The sequence below is a fragment of the Blennius ocellaris genome, assembly GCF_963422515.1.
Source record: "Blennius ocellaris genome assembly, chromosome: 2".
In the NCBI taxonomy this organism is placed as follows: Eukaryota; Metazoa; Chordata; class Actinopteri; order Blenniiformes; family Blenniidae; genus Blennius; species Blennius ocellaris.
The window spans coordinates 4,474,252-4,491,120 of NC_137651.1; the positions used below are offsets into that span (position 1 = coordinate 4,474,252).

Here is a 16,869-nt window from a genome sequence, read left to right on the forward strand (position 1 = left end):
AGATGACATCAACAACATTTCCCCCCCCCCATCTTCATTTCTCTTTGTAGTGGCGATCACGTCTCCTCGTACATGCAGCTGCTCTGACAGCAGGTGGATTGATTGTGAGTTGATGAGAGAGGGGATGAGTCGTAAAAGGCGCAGAGATCAGAAAAACCACTGAGTCCACGCAAGAATGCAGATTAGTTTAAAATACAGATATGAATAAGCATCAAGGCGAGGTTTTGGTTTAATGACTCAAGTAAAATGGAAAAAAGAAAAAAAAAACTTTTTTTGTGTGGAGATCGCATGGTTTAGAGTCACATATTGCCCTCACATGTACATTTTGAAAAAGCTATCGTTGAGCACCTGGAGTGACAGTGATAACTCCCAGAGCTTGTCCAGGTACGCTACACACACAGAGAACATGCAATCTCTACACAGGAAGACCCTTGAAAGTGACATCCATCCATCCATCCATCCATCCATCCTCTTTACTGTATCCAACTTAAAGTCACAAGGAGCTGATTGACCCCAGCTAGCTTTGATTGGTTTACGCAAGTTCCAATCTGAACGGATCACCCATCCAACACGGAGGGATAATTTATAATCAACTATTATCCTGAGTCTTTAGACTGTGGGAGAAAGCCAGGCCTGGAAGACGGAGAACATGCAAACTCTCCACAGAGAGTGCAAGGAGCCTGGCAATGAACCGGGTCATTGTGAAGTAACAGTGCAAACCACTTCACCACTTCCAGTCACAAACCACTTCACCACTTCCAGTCACTCTTTCACTTGTTTAAACGATGATCACGTAAACCCATATTTAACCCAAGTGATCCGAAACACCAAATCAGCTGAGGCAAGTGAGAGAACAAACGTCTTTCAGGGTTGCTGACATCACTCAACGGTTTGTGAAATCGTCTTACACGGTAGACCACAAGATGTTGGCTAATGTTTTCAATGCAAGGTTTACTTCGAAAGCTATGAAATCGGTGGAGCTGGTAAACACAGAGCCTATTGATGTAATCTTTCAGATTATCTTAACCCTTTAAAAAGAAGGGCCTTACAATTGGGGGCAGGATAGAAAGCGCAGCCCAAACAGCCTATATCTCAGCTCGAAACATAAATAAGCCATATTTCATACATACATCTCCAAAACACAAATAAGTTTGAGCCGTCCTATCGTTCCTCGCGGTGCGCTAGCTCAGAGGTCCACGCCGTGCCGGTGAGTGTTAGTGTTTTGAATTCAGTCACCAGACGGTGTAATGAGGCGAAGAGGAGGAGAACCACCGTCTTGTTGCTCAGCAGGTTTCCAAACCAGTCACCTGGAGCTGGTCTGCCAGGAGGCCGACACATTGGGGGGGTTCATCACTGACATCCGTCCTGCCCTCATTGTCTGAATATAGGCATGACTGAGAAGGGAAAGAGCGGCGCGTTAACGGGATGGAACAGCACGTACATGCAGCTTGTGGTATAAATACATAACTGAATGTCACCCAGTATGGTCGTATGAAATCAAGCCTATATAAGTGTCTTTGTATGTGTTGGTTATGAAGCAGACCTAACATTCTATATGTAAAGAGGTTGATTGCACACACATTGAAGCATTAGTTGATCCTAGATACTTTGGGAAATAACGCATGACATCTTCTTAATAGGTACGTAGCCGTATTACTGTAGTGTTGCAGTGATTGTCAGCTCTGTGTGTGGGTAAGTCTATTGACTTAATTCATTCATCTGAACATGCAGCGGTCAGTCAGAGAAAGATGCTCTATTGCCTGGAGGTTAGCGCTTCTTCAATAACCTGCGTTTCCAGGTGTTATATCAAGGTAAGCTAATGCATCACAGGCACTGCAGACGCAGTCTATGCATATTTTCATCTCAATGCAAATTTGATCAGATCAGCCGGTCTTGAGAGGCATGGACTTCAGACTCAGCCAGCATCGTCCAGTGATCAGTGGGAGCAAATGAAGAGAGATGGATGAGGGGCGAAACGACAACCCAGTCCAGGTCCAACTGACCCAATTCAATTTGCATTTAAACAGCCAAACAGCCAATCGTTTTTCTGAGTTAGTTCAGGATTAATGTGATGCCCCACCCCTGATAAACAGGAGTTTGGTAAAAATAGTAACCACACTAATGCTAAAACAGCAGCGCTCAACTGAACGCAGTATTGACTGTTCATGAAGCTATTGAACCTGTAGACTCATGTAGATGGTACTAACACCTTTCTTGTTACTGACAGAAGGTAAACAGGAGTGTGCTGAAATAGTAACCGGCCTTAGGTTTTGTCTTGTGTTAAGAATAAAGCAATTGGACAAATGAGCCCTCAAACTGATTTCACCTCTATTTCATAATAGTAATTAGTTATTCGTGACTTATGGACAAAAGTAATGTTACAGACAAGCAATACGTGTGTGTTTGTTGTCATAACTGAGAGTCAGCTGAGGAAATTAGCCACATACGCACACATACATGCACACGCACACACACACACACACTTACTCGGGCTGAGAGAAGGGGATGTAGATCTGGTCATTCAGGGAACTTGTCGCCAGTTCTCTGAACTCGCAGCATTTCCTGGTAATGTCGTCACATTAACTGCAGTGTGGAGAGCGACAGTTTCATAACATAGTACACAAGGATAGAATCTCAACCCACAAGTGGTGAACTGAAGGTGTTGCCACCTTTCAAAATAAGACAGGCCATAAATGTTCACTTGACGCTGCAGCACCTCTGCTGTTTGAAGCATGAAAACCATCGGTTACTGGCTCTTTTGAAACACGGTCAGACATTGCGCAACCTGAGCACCTGATGCGAAGAGGAAGAGGAGGATCCCTTTAGCATTCGAGGGTATTCAAGACTGAAACGTGCTTTTTACAGAGAGAAATAATGCACTGCATTAGTATACACAAAATGCTGCTTGTGGGATGAGCAACAGAGCTGAGTATGTGGGTTGATGAAGAACTGGCATGGTGAAAGCAGCAGGTGGTGTAGTGGTTCACCTTAATGTCCCTGGTGAGAGTCTTGGTTTGACCTCCTCTGTGGAGTTTACATGTTTTGTTTGTGCATGTGTGGTTTTTCTACAGTTAATCCGATGTGTCCCACACTCTCCGAACATGCATTTGAGGTTATTTGGTGAATCATGATTGCAATTAGAAGTGTGTGTGCGTGTGTGTGTTCTGACTTTCACCAACAATCAGCTGGGATTAACACCAGTGCATCACATCGGGGAAACAGGTGTACAGGTTGTGCATATAGATAAATTACTTCATATAATTATCTTTTTTTATCTTAGATCTTCATAGCTATTTGATGAGGTAGCTATATTGTGGTTCATATGTAAAAAAAAACAAACAAACATAGAAAATAGACTTTTTTTTTTCTTTTTCCACTTGTACTAGTCCAAAGGCCTCACATAGATGTTGGTAGATGAGTAAAAACCTGCTTCACCACCTGACCAAAGCAGCAATGAGGCCAAGGACCACCAGTCTACATAATGTTTCTGCCTATGGGTTGATTTCCAAAAGATCCTTAAATTATTGGCCCGCAGGTAATGAAAGGATGCAGTGATTTCAAGATATCAAATGTATGAATAGAATAGAATAGAATAGAATAGAAGGTGCATCATTGAATTAGCTGCCATATCTCTCATAATTCATTCTAGTCAAAGAGCTTGGCCACAGTTTGTTCATTTATTAGTGAGGATCAAAATTGGACTCTGCCCTCACGTGTCTGTTCGAACAGCTTCACGAAGACAAACACACCAAAGTTGTAGAGCGTCTTGCAGAATATTCTGCACGCTGCAGCTCAGCTTATCAGATGCGAGGAGTTTTCTCAGAAGCTGCCCTGCGCGATCTCGCCACACTCTGCTCCACTTATTTCTAGGCTGCCCTGTTTATGTGTTTGTGGTCGTGCGTCTTTCTCGACGCTTCTCGCAGGAAGCAGAATGTGGAGAGTCCCGGTGTGCTGAAGGGCAGGAAGATGGTCCAGCGGAGGAGGAACACATGTCCCAGTCCTCAGGACATCAGCCGGGCCCTGCAGAGCCCCAGCGCCGCCCCCAGCGCCAGTGCAGCCAGCCTGGATGAGCTCATACAGCGCTGCCTCAACTGCTTTGGTCAGTCTCGGTCGCTGCGTGTGTTCCCAAAGTGTGTCATGTGTCCTTACTGTTTATCACAACAGGGTTATATAATGGAGGGATGGGGGAGAGTGAGACGAGGTGGGGGATCGAGGGTGAGCGACCAGGAGGGAGGGAGAGAGACACAAAGGGCAGTCTCATACAACCGAGCTTTGTTCTGGTGGACTGCAGAAGCCAGCCAGCCAATCCTATGCAATGAACTAGACAAACTAGACAAATCCCTCTCTTCTCCTCCTCGCAGTTGTCACACTCCCTTCATTAGTCACTTCATCAAAACCACAAAAAAAAAAAAAATGTGCGGATAGACATACTGAGAGGTAACAACCCTGCACATACATGTTTTATCTGGCAGATCACTCATGGGATTTATACCATGATTCATAAAGACACCTCACATGTCACATACATGTAGATTGTGATATGATGAAAAAGATGTGGGACACAACACACCTCCATTCTGTTAAGAAATAATCTTTAATACATTTGACCAAATGTATCTCCCCTTCATAGCAATTAAATTATGGCTACAGTGGCTGATTTAAAAAAAAAAAAAAAAAAAAATCTCACTATTGACAGCAAAACTCAAACAATTCACTGTAATTTACAAATGTATCACATTTTCTAATCAAATCCTCTGGATCCAAGTACTTGCTATTAAAGATACACACTCGTAGCAGGTAATACTAGCATGATTTTCATTGCGTGTGATTGTGCAAAGCACAATTGAGCAATTTAGTTCAAATTTGTACTCGATCACAGTGAAAAGTTACTTCTATTTACTAATCATAAAACAAAGCATAATAATTAGTTCCATTGAAAAGTAAGGCTTTACTTTAAATTGTCTGTGTTATTTATGGTATTATAATAGTAAACTGCATTTCAGTGACACATTTGTGTACAATATCTGATGAATTTAAAAAGTTCATCCAAAGTTGCTTCAGTTTGGTGGTTCACTCGTGTTATTTTGGTCTGTTTGAGTTACTGAAACTTCATTAAAGTCCTCAGTTTTAACAGCACATGCACTCGTGAGGAGGCAGAGGCTTTTAACAGATGCACACAACTTTGCGTAACTCGTTCCTTTGAAAGCAACAAATTCATGAACTAATGAAGTCGCAACTGCAAAGAGGTGAGATCAAGTTAATTGAATGCCGTGAATATATGAAAAGTTGGCTGAGGGAGCCATAAGTTTCATAATTATAATTATAACCATATAATTATTATCATAACCATTAGAGTTGTAACTTTATAACATACTTTTGTGATGACGCAAGCTCTTACCCTAAAGCAAAGTGACAAACTCAGAGTTTGTGTGATTTATAAGTATTATCGTTCACATTTTACTGACCTGGCCAAAAGTATACTTTGGCTGTGTCTGAAGGCTGAACTAAAATGAGTTTGTCATTCCTGATCGAGAACTGCAGTCGTTAATATGGAGACCACAGTCTGTTTCTGGACCCGGAGATGGAATCAGCAATTATTTTTCATTTTATTTAGAGTAAATATTAAATTCTAACCAGCTACTCTTACTTAACAGTATTTCTGCTCTGCTACTCAGCAAAAACAAAAAGGACACACTTTAATATTATTATTGTTGTTGTTGTGTACTTGATCAAAATATGCTTTAAAAATGAAAAAATATAACCACAACACCTCAATACTGTTTACAAAAATGGCTGAATTTACATTGAAAAGAAACAAAAAAAGAGGTAAAAATGAATAGAATTAGTGGAAGAATACAGTTGAAGTACTACTTTTGTAGCAGAAGCTGGACACCGACACAAAGTGTCAAATCTACAATCTACCTGAACTGAGTTTCTTTGTATCGCTGAAGAATGAATAACCTGATTGATCACTGGAACAGAGTGTCATCTCAACTTTTTTGTTGTTGTGTTTAATTACGAGACGTGAATTGATTATACAAATAAAACAGTTCCAGCTCTGACTGTAATTCATGTCTTATCTTTGATTGATGCAAAATGTATGAGTGCAAACGAAGACACAAAAAGTTTGACAAAATCCACATTGACCTTAATGCTTTTCCAAAATAAAGAAAGAAAAACAGCATCTGACAACAAAGGAGAATTGTCCATCTAATAGCATACCATGCATGTTCTTATCATAAGCTCAAGTGTGCAGCAGCAATTTGCAGCCCCACTGAGCAAAGAGTGATTTGAATCACGTCTTGAAGATGTCATTTCTTTACCAGAAGACGTCTTCAGGGAATCCAGAACAAAGGTTTTTTTGTACGTCTTTCCTGGACATTGCCTAGACGTCACGTCTGGATGTTATATGAACATCCAAACAAACCTCTGAATCTGGCGTCATGCAATAAAACATTTTTTTTTTTAAAGTACCCACACTGCAAATCAAACCCAAACATATTTCATCGCAGGTAAGTGTCCTATCCACTCCACCAACAGCAAACTCTTGATTAGAGTGATTTTTACAATACTTTTGTAAGCATGTCACATTTATGACAACCTTAAAAAAGTATACAATAGTTTGGTTTAAATTTGATTCCATGGGGATCTGATTTTTTTCATTGCGTCACAGAGGTCTTGTTTGGACGTTCATATGACGTCCACACAGGACCTCCATGCAATGTCCAGGAAAGACGTACAAAAAAAACTTTCATTCTTGCTTCATAGCGATCAGATCACTCTTTGGTCAGTGGGGCTGAAATGCAAGAGGAGGTCGTTCGGTCAAATTAAACTGTAATTTTCTAATGTGTTCAACTGAAAAAAGTGATCATCTTATACTGGTCTCAGTTTGAATCATCACACTAATCCTCCTTGTGGTTTGCTTGCAGACTCGGAGGGAAAGCTCTCCAGCCCCAGAGGGTCCCAGCTGGTCCACATGACCCTGATGATGCACAGCTGGGTCGTTCCATCTCAGACCTTCGCCCAGAAAGTTCTCGCCCTATATCCTCCACCGTCGCCCAGTGCGGCACTCCCGCCCCGCTGGTGCACTGCTCACAGTCACATGTTCAACTCCATTAATCAGATCAGGAAACAGCCATGGCTTTGTTTTGCTTTGCTTTGCACGTCTGGAAAGCCGATTTAGAAGTATATTTCCCAGCTCGTAAACCGAATCTGCTCAGTGTGTTTTGGATCCTTGACTCCTGCTCTTACGTATAAGGACTGTGCAGCTGACAAGCGAGGACTGAGGCAGATGCAGATCTGCCACCTGGTCCGGTGAGTGAAGGCCCCCGCAGAGGGCTGACAGGACTGGGCCGCCCGGCTCCGTTTGCCAGCAGTGAACGAATGTTGAATGTTGAATGTTTGCTCGGTGTCCAGGCTGTGGATCAGCCAGTTCCCAGCAGTGTTTGAGATGGATCCCCTCCTGGAGCAGACCATGGGCGACCTGTGGGCACTGGTCCGGTCAGGTCGAGAGGAGACGCACTCCCAGCTCATCGACACCTCCTGCTTGTGAGCTGCTCTTTGGATTTGTTCTTATCGATCTTACTCGTCAAAAAGAGGACAAAGCTGCTTCTCGAAATAGATTTATTTGATTTGATTTATTTTTTTATTGTGATCCAGTTTGGACTTTCTCTTCCCAGAAGCCCCGACGTGAACATATCCCAAGCACCTTCGCCCTCTGTGAAGAAGAGGAAGGTGTCTCTGATCTTTGACCACATGGAGCCAGACGAGATGGCCGAGCATCTCAGTTACCTGGAGTTCAAGAACTTCTGCAACGTTTCTGTAAGTTTCGGACAAAGTCGTCCCTCCATCACTGCATGTTTGGTCACTTCTCCATTTCTTTGTAGTTCTTTTCAACAAAGAACAATAGACGAATGCCAGTAACGTAACAGAGATGATATGGAAAACCTGTGCTAAACCACAAGAGAAGGATCGTTTACCGTCTTACTTTCAGGAATTAGTCAAATGGTACAAACAGATCTACTTTCAATCAAAGCTCCACTCCACCTTAACAAATGCAATGTGAAAATCTAGAAATACATACAGTACACATGAAGCAAACACAAGTGATAACATATTCCTCGGTCCATAATATTTTATTACTATGTGCATAAACAAGTGCAAAACCAAAATAAGTTTATGCACATAGTCATTTTTTAATCAACCATTCAGAGAGGTCCAGTGAATGTTTTAAAGGTCAAAGTTAATACTGTGATTTGAATCACTGTGGTAAACGGGTATTATTGCATTTAAATGCCATCTAAGGGTGTTTATTTAGGTCTCAGGATTAGAAGTCCACTTAGCAACGGTAAATACGGTTTTCAATGAAGCCTGATCATGCGACTGTGACTAACAGAGAAGTGGCTTCTTCTAAAATGATTACTTACAGTTGGTGAAAGTGTGTGCTGTTAGAAATAGGCTTTCAAATTATTATTATTATTATCGTCACATGGCTTGACTCTTGTGATTAAGCAACTTCATTGACAGATCAGATGAAAATTTGAAGATAAAGTGAACAAAAGTTGTGACTAAACAGCCTCATATTGTGGTTTATTCAGCAGCACATACAACAGACATTCCGTTTCAGACTTGAAGTGTCCAATTAGAGATGATATTTTATCACATGAAGAAGAAATATTTGAGTGATATTCTTCGTTCGAAGTATATTTTCTCCATGTGTTACTTTACTACAGTAACGTCTTAATTTATGAAACTAATAACGCTGGTACAGTCGCTGGCTACGCTGCAGAGCGGCTGCTACTGTTTTTATAATTAACAACGTTGCTACGATCAATACAGCGTCAGTGAGCTTGCGAGCCGTAACTTTCTTTGTGGGTTGAGTCAACTGAAGAACTCGATTTTTCTCATCGACTCCCCGGTGAGCTTTAACGTGAGCAACAGTCGTTTTCGGTGACATGCAGCTCTGTTACTGTTACACTGAACTCTTTAATGGAGGAAGAATGTGTAATACAGTAATATCTGTGTCCACACCTGGAATGACGCCCCAGAAGTGAAGAAAGTGTGTCCTCTCTCTCCCTGGCTTGTTTCAGGTTTTAAAAAGTGTGTTGTTCCAAGCAGCCAATCAGAAATCAAACCCTCTATAGTGTCATCGGGGGTTTAGCCAATCACAATCAAGGGAGGCTCCTCCCCTTTGACTCTTCCCACAATTAGGCATCTCTGCTCTGGCACATGGCACCACGAGAGGAAGAACTTCCTCCTCTTCCAAAGATGGTCATGTGTGGGCGGAGCCGGTCCAGCTCACACAGACACAGCAGATTCTGAATGCAGCTCCTATGACCCAATATTCAAATGGGGGGAAATCGAGGAAAAGCTGGATTTGGGGCAATAAACTTTGAATACAATATTTTTGGATCAACGAGACCAAGTGAAAGTGTTGAAAAGCTGGATAATGTGACTCATTTAATACATGATGGGCATCACACACACTGTCCCTTTACAATGATAATTATAATAATAATTACGACTGACTTATATTTTGGTGAGATACATGTGAAAACTAAAGGTCTTCTTTGTTTCTTTTTTATCCTCCCCTCCCTGATCAGTTCCTGGACTACCGCAGCTACGTGGTGCGAGGCTCGGTGAGGGACAACCCCGCTCTGGAGCGCTCAGTGATGATGTGCAACGGAGTCTCTCAGTGGGTCCAGCTCATGATCCTCAGCAGACACACGGCGCAGCAGAGAGCACAGGTTTTCACCAAGTTCATCCACGTGGCTCAGGTAAAGTGACCCGTCGACGACTGAGGACGCTCACATGCACATTCCGTTTCACATTCCGAAACGTTTAAAAATGGTTTCAAATCAAAACATTTAAATAGAAGTTAGTGCAATTTGGGTATAAAGGCAATGGCCCTTTAAAATTGTTTAAAAGCGGTTTAATCAATACTTTAAATCAAAGTATCTGTAATAGGGAACATGAGCTGGGATTAAACCATCATGAGACAAGTTAGTTTTACCCTCCTGGTGATGTGTTGTTGCAATTGTATTATTTAAGAATGTACAATAATCTGATTAAAAAGAAAAACTACAGTATATACTTTGTGGGAATCTCGTCTCATTTTGATTTTTAAAAGGTTTTTGTAAATACAAGAGTCATATTACATCAACTCAAGGTAAATTTTGAGGGGATCAAAAGGGAGAAAAAAAACATAATTTTGAGTATATGTCTTAATACAGCTTAAATAAAGAATGTGAGTACTTTTGGTCACTCTATTTATTATTATTTTTTAAATACTGTTTTTCTTTTGCAGAAACTTCGATCGCTGCAGAACTTTAACACTTTGATGGCCGTAACTGGAGGCCTCTGTCACAGCTCCATCTCCCGCCTCAAAGACACGTCCAACCTGCTGCCTCCTGATGTCACCAAGGTATTTCAACTGTTACGCAAATCAACAATCAGGGCGGGGATGATTCAACTTTCTGTCTTGAATCATTCTCCTTTCCCCACTTTGGCATTTCTGGTTTCAGTGATTCATTTTTTCTTTTTTTTCTTTTCCCTGACTCTTAACTAGAAAATGTGTGATTCTACTTGTTTCATGTTTTGGGGTTTAACATTTTGTTTTGATAAAATGACATTTTGACTTGTACTTTTTAAAGAACACCACCTTAACCACGAGAAACTCCCCTTTGAGGTTTTCGTTAGTCACATCCTGACATGCACAGTGTTCAGCCTGTAAAGAGCAGGCAGTCCTTCAAGGTGTTTGTGTGAGTGTGTGTGTGTGTGTGTGTGTGTGTGTGTGTGTGTGTGTGTGTGTGTGTGTGTGTGTGTGTGTGTGTGTGTGTGTGTGTGTGTGTGTGTGTGTGTGTGCGTGTTGAGTATTCAAAGTATCACAGGCACCACTGTCACACTTTAAAAAAAAGAAGGAATCCACTAATATTTTGCAAATGATATCACCTGAAAATAACATTTCATAGAAAAGTATGACTAGTGCTGCCACAGTTACTTTAAAAAAGAAATCCGATTACTGATTACTTGTTACTCCTTTTAAAAGTAACTTAGTTACTTCACCGATTACTGGTTTTTAAACGTAATTAAGTTAGATTGCCAAAAACTCTGCTGCTCCTGCCTCCTGCACCTGCTGATACATATTTAACCTTTGACCTTCAGTCTTTGTTGTATTTATATCTGATTCACGCTTTTATTATCACATTTTTACTATTACTGGTATTTATTTACCAAGAGATGTAGTTGTGGTCTGTTGTTGTATTACTTATTTATTTATTTGCACGGCCTGCTCTATGTGTCTTTCATAGAATGATTGATTGATTTTTAAAAAAGGTGAGGGGGGTGGGCGAGTATTGTAATTTTAAGGTTTATTGTTGGTGATGGTTGGTTCCAATTCTTTTGTGTTACCTGAACGCACTGTTAGAGCGGCTTGGTCTGTGATTGGCTGAGAGTGGTGAAGGGGGCGGGTCAGATGTGTGTCTGTCACAGGTTGGAGGAGGACGTAGGGGCAGCCGGGTCTGTTTAATAATAAAGTGGCTTTGCAGACAAGAAACTCATCTTGCGGCACGCTGTAACAGTAACACAGTGACTGGGATAAGTAGTAGTTTAATCTGATTACTGGTATGGAAATAGTAACGCGTTTGATTACTAGTTACTGAAAAAAGAGGTCATATAAGAGTAACTGGTTACCGGCATCACTGTGTATCACTGACCTGTACAGCTACACCTTCACATGTGATCGTTAATGTTTCTGATTTAATTACCCGGACAAACAAGTCCTCTCTTGATGACCACTGCTCGGTCTTTTTTCAGGCCCTGAGTGAAATGACAGAGCTGCTCTCCTCACGCAGCAACTACAGCAACTACCGGCGGGTCTACAACGAGTGCAGCGGCTTCAAGGTGCCCATCCTGGGCGTCCACCTCAAGGACCTGATCTCCCTGAACGAGGCCCTGCCCGACTACCTGGACGAGGAGAAGATCAACCTGAGCAAGCTGCAGCACCTGTACAGCAACATCAGCGACCTGCTGGCCACCCACAGCACTGCGCCGCCTTTCGAGGCCAACAAGGACCTCCTGCACCTGCTCACGGTAAACACAGAGCCCACGCGTGACATTTTGAGAAGAGACGATGCCTCAGGGAAACATCTTACATGATGTACTTTTAATGCTCCAGCTCTCTTTAGATCTGTACTACACAGAAGATGAGATATATGAACTTTCATACACCAAGGAACCCAAGAACCCCAAAATCCAGGTCAGTAGAGCTGAACTGAGCCCCATCTCACGTCATCAAGCTCACACTTGCTTTAACCCGCTCTGGCGAAGGGGCGGACCGATGTGTTGCTCTCTGCCGGTGCAACGTCCTCCTTCACAAAACAAAAGCAAACTCTCGGTGCCGAGACACATCAAACTGAGCCACATCAAAGCCCCGTACGTTAGGGAAGCGTGTTATGTGGTGGGTGTGCTCTTTCCTCATTTCTCACAGTCCTTTGTCTCCTCATCGCTACATCTCTCGCTCCACAGCCTGTCGCTGCAGTCAAAGCGCCGGTGGTGGCAGAGTGGGGGTCAGGGGTCACCCCCAGGCTCGACCCGGACACCATCTCCAAACACGTCAAGCAGATGGTGGATGTGAGTATGCGCCGCTCTGCAACAGCCTCTCCCGCCTTTCACTTCCTTTTTACTTGGCAGCCTAAAGCAGAACTAACTGGTTCCCTGACCAGTGTAACAGCAAACTCCCCTCCTTCCTTCTCCTCCACCTCCACTCTGCTCTGTCGCCCCCTGCAGTCCATCATGAAGAACTATGACCAGAACCAGGACGGCTACATTTCGCTGGAGGAATTTGAAAAAATAGCCGCCAACTTCCCCTTCTCCTTCTGCACTCAAGAAAGGGACAGGTGAGGAAGCTGCCACACAAATAACAATGTTCATCCTTCCCTTGGCTTTTTATCGACACGCACACACACACGCACACACACACACACACACACACTAAAAAGAAGATCTTTTGTATGAAATTCAGGGTTGTTGGGTGATTGAGTCAATCACAGCAGAGTGTGTGTGAAGGCAGAATACACAGGCCCACAGTAAAACACTCACATTGACTCCTACGTGCAAGTAGGAGTCAATGTGAGTGTTTTTTGAAAAGTGTAAGAAAACCCACACATGCACAGGGAAACATGATAGAAAGGTGCCATGGCCAAACTCAGAATCAAACTGTAGTTAAGTACATCTGCAGGGAAAGAAATTCTATATTTATGATTGTTGTATAAGCGTAGATGTAAATATAAAACATATATGACTGAGACTGAGAGTGTCCCTGGCTTGGGCGTCTTACTGTGTGGAGTTTGCATCGTCTCCCTGTGCAGGCGTGAGTTTTCCTCTTGAGTGCCCATGTTTCTTCACACGGTCCGGAAATGTGTGTGACGCTAATTTGACGGGTGTGAATGTGTGTGTTACTGTCTGTCAAGAGGATGGATGGAGTGTCCATGCAACACAATAGTATACGAAATCATAAGCAATAGAAGTTATAAAAGTCTGGTGGGAGTAAGAGTGGAATTAGATGCTAACAGTTGTTAATTATGCTTGTCTAATATTTCATAATTACTTTTTTTTCTTTGTAATATTTTTGACATGTTTATTCTGTGCCTCGAAGAATTATTCATACCTCCTGTAATTTTACACATTTTGTCTCATTACACTCAAAAACCTCAATGTGCAATATCACATGATAGAACAACACAAACTAGAGGATAAGTGGAAAAATAAATGCTACATATTATTCCAAGATTTTTAAAAACTTGTTTTTTTACAAATTAAAATCAGAAAAGTGCAGCATGCATTAGTATTCAGCCCCCTGAACTCTGATACAATAAGATTCAGTGCAACCAAATTCCACGTTACCTCATTAAAAAGAAAAAGAGCATAACTACGGGGAAGTTTTGCACCAATGACCAGCGACAAACACAACAGACAAATGAGGCATGAAGCGAAAGGGAAGTGTGACCGTGGTTTGGGTCGTATAAAAAATCCGAAGCTGTGACCATCTCACGGAGTGTCGTGAAATCCATCATCTGAAAACCTGAAAGAGGGTGGCACAACTGCAAAACCCACCGAGGCGCGACTGTCCGCCTGCAGATCCACAGTTCGGGAGGGACAATCTGTCCCGAGGACAACTATCGGTCTGCACTCCACAAATCAGAGATTTATGGACGAATTTCAAAAAGAAAGCCGTTGTTGAAACAAAGACAGGACAAGTCCATTTTGGTGTTTTCCGTGACACAGCCAGCATTTGGAGGAAGGAGCTCCGGTCAGATGAGACCAACATTTAATTAGATTGGATTAAATGTAACACTACGTGTAGCAGACAACTAACGCTGCACATCAGCCCGAACACGCCGACCTTGCTGTGAAGCATGGAGGCGGTACCATCATGCTGTCGGGATGCTTTTCTTCATGGAGGCTGATCAGAGTTGATGGGAAGGTGGCTGGAGGCAAAGACGGGACAATCTTGGAGGAAAACCTCTTGAGACTGGGGGCGAAGGTTCACCTTCCAGCCGGACGACGAGCTGAAACGTACATCCAGAGGAACACCAACATCAAAACATATGTGTGTTAGAAATGCCCAGTCACAGTTCAGAAATAAATCCAATTGATGGAAAAACTCTGGCAGGACCTGAAGGCTCTCCATCCAGTCTGATTGACCTGGAGATCCTATGTAGTATTTTGATTTCACGTCAGAAAAATGTTATACGCTGTGCACTATCACATAAAGTCTAGTTTAATATGAATGCAATTTCAAGGCGCTGTGTGTTTATATCACCAACAACATTATATACAACTGAATGAATGAATCACTGTTTTGTTTTGTTTTTTAATAAAAACGGCTGGTGTTGTAAATGTTTCCCCCGCAGGGAGGGGCAAATCAGTCGTGAGGAAATCACGTCTTACTTCATGAGGGGAATGTCTGTGTGTGCCAAGCTGGGCTACAACTTCAATGACGCACACAACTTCAACGAGACCACGTACAAACGGCCCACCTTCTGCGACACGTGCAGAGGCTTCGTGAGTTCTGCTTGTACCTGCTTCCTGCTTCACATTAAACTGTAAATCAAATCGCAACGTGACGTGGGATGTCTGTCCTCTTGCAGCTGTGGGGAGTCATCAGACAGGGCTACCACTGCAAAGGTGAGCTCGTCGCCGCGGAGACGCACAGTATAAATAACTTGATCAGAGTCAGTGGCGTCGTTGGATTATGGAGCTAAAAATCACAAAATGACATGTGGAAATGTAAAAGTAAGCATGAAGCGATAAGTAAAGGTCAAGACGAGTAGATGTGACTTCTCGATACTAGAGCAGGGGTCTGCAACCTGTAGCTCTGGAGCCACGTGTGGCTCTTCTGCGCCTCCACAGCGGCTCCAGGAAGCTCTCAGAACATTCCACGTAAATAAACATCTAGTTTTCATTTATATTCTGTTTGCATTCCACACTGATTTTTTTTTTTTAAATGGTCTAAATTTCCAATTGAAAAGGAGTAAAACAGCTGAGTCAGCAATAAGCTAAGGAAAAGAAAAACAGGGAAAAATAGAACAAGTAGAAAAGGAAAAGTAGCACAAAAATCCACAACAGCTACAAAGTTTACTATATATCAAAATTTTACCTGCAACACTTCATTAATGCAACCTTTTTTGTGTGTGAATAAAGCAGTTGATTAACACTCCAGACAAATTTCATTTGGTGGAAAATTGGAAGGGTTGCAGACCCCTGTACTAAATTGATCCGCCCCTGGTCATCCATGACTCTGACGAAGCTGTAACTCACTACTGCCATCTAGTGGCCTTCACCACAATGTTACACATGGCACGGTTAAAGTCTCGGCTTTCAACTCCCCAGACTGTGGGATCAACTGTCACAAGCACTGCAAAGCGCTGGTGGGTATGGAGTGCTTGAAGAAACACAAGAACACGACCGGGTCGTGTCCGTGCACGCCCGCCCCCGACTCCAGAGTCAAGGGGAACAGCTGGAGTGAGTCCTCAAACAAAACACTCCAGTCGATGGGAGGGAAAACCACGTGACGAGCTTGAACTCTCGTGTTCTCTGGTTCAGGTTCGGAAGACGAGAACTTCGTTTTCCCGCAGAGCAACGACTCGGAACACAAGGGCACTTCGGTTTGTCCAGACGACAGCGGCGACTCGATGCTGTCGGATTGCTCCACGCAAACCGACCCAGGAGTGTGGACGCCTGAGAGAAAGGACAACCTCAATTCTCATATACACGCGTCTCCACACCGAAAGGTGAGGCTAATTCCACATAGAAACTCAGACCCCCCCCCCCCCCCCCCAAAAAAAAAGAATGATGCCTATAAAGATGCTAAAGATGCTTCACCTTGCTTCACCTCGTCCTTTCCTGGTGTGAGCTCTAATGCGGCTGTCCCAAGTTCAAACACGCCCTCTTATCTTTTGTTTTCCAGGTCAACACGCTTCCACACAGGTCCCGGGGATGCTCCATGCCCGTCTCCTTCCTGCAGGAGAAGATGGAGGAGTTACATCTGTACAAAGACAAAAGCAAGGAGCCTGACTGAAGCCCCCCCCCACACGGACAAAAAACACAGACAACTGCCATCAATCCTGATAAAATGCAGTCTGACTGTTGTTGGAACTGTTCTAAATGGACTCCTTTGTGTTTCATGTTTTTAATCTTATCGTTGTTACTCTCATTAGTCGGACGTCAAACGTTGATTTTCCTTGTTTTGATTGTAGAAGCAGTGCCTTGGGGGATTTTTTTTTTTTTTTTTTTTTTGGTGCTAAGATCTCACACAACCTCGGTCCTTAAAAATCATTTCTATATCCATGATTATATACACACGTTAAT

At 42.8% G+C, this 16,869-nt stretch overlaps 1 protein-coding gene across 1 annotated transcript in view; it reads left to right on the forward strand.

Moving 5' to 3' along the window:
- rasgrp4 (RAS guanyl releasing protein 4) overlaps nucleotides 1–16,598 on the forward strand; it is a gene marked incomplete at its 5' end in the record, with an annotated part of 20,539 nt that extends 3,941 nt beyond the window's left edge. The window contains 16 exons of the mRNA XM_080505570.1: nucleotides 3,924–4,099; nucleotides 6,930–7,061; nucleotides 7,269–7,314; nucleotides 7,417–7,548; nucleotides 7,680–7,821; nucleotides 9,603–9,776; nucleotides 10,307–10,423; nucleotides 11,815–12,090; nucleotides 12,176–12,256; nucleotides 12,526–12,630; nucleotides 12,787–12,896; nucleotides 14,913–15,063; nucleotides 15,150–15,186; nucleotides 15,892–16,023; nucleotides 16,105–16,292; nucleotides 16,469–16,598. Of these exons, the coding sequence (XP_080361696.1) occupies nucleotides 3,924–4,099; nucleotides 6,930–7,061; nucleotides 7,269–7,314; nucleotides 7,417–7,548; nucleotides 7,680–7,821; nucleotides 9,603–9,776; nucleotides 10,307–10,423; nucleotides 11,815–12,090; nucleotides 12,176–12,256; nucleotides 12,526–12,630; nucleotides 12,787–12,896; nucleotides 14,913–15,063; nucleotides 15,150–15,186; nucleotides 15,892–16,023; nucleotides 16,105–16,292; nucleotides 16,469–16,579 (2,110 nt within the window). The 3' untranslated portion in view covers nucleotides 16,580–16,598. The remainder of the gene's footprint in view (nucleotides 1–3,923; nucleotides 4,100–6,929; nucleotides 7,062–7,268; nucleotides 7,315–7,416; nucleotides 7,549–7,679; nucleotides 7,822–9,602; nucleotides 9,777–10,306; nucleotides 10,424–11,814; nucleotides 12,091–12,175; nucleotides 12,257–12,525; nucleotides 12,631–12,786; nucleotides 12,897–14,912; nucleotides 15,064–15,149; nucleotides 15,187–15,891; nucleotides 16,024–16,104; nucleotides 16,293–16,468) is intronic.
- Nucleotides 16,599–16,869: the final 271 nt, after the last annotated feature.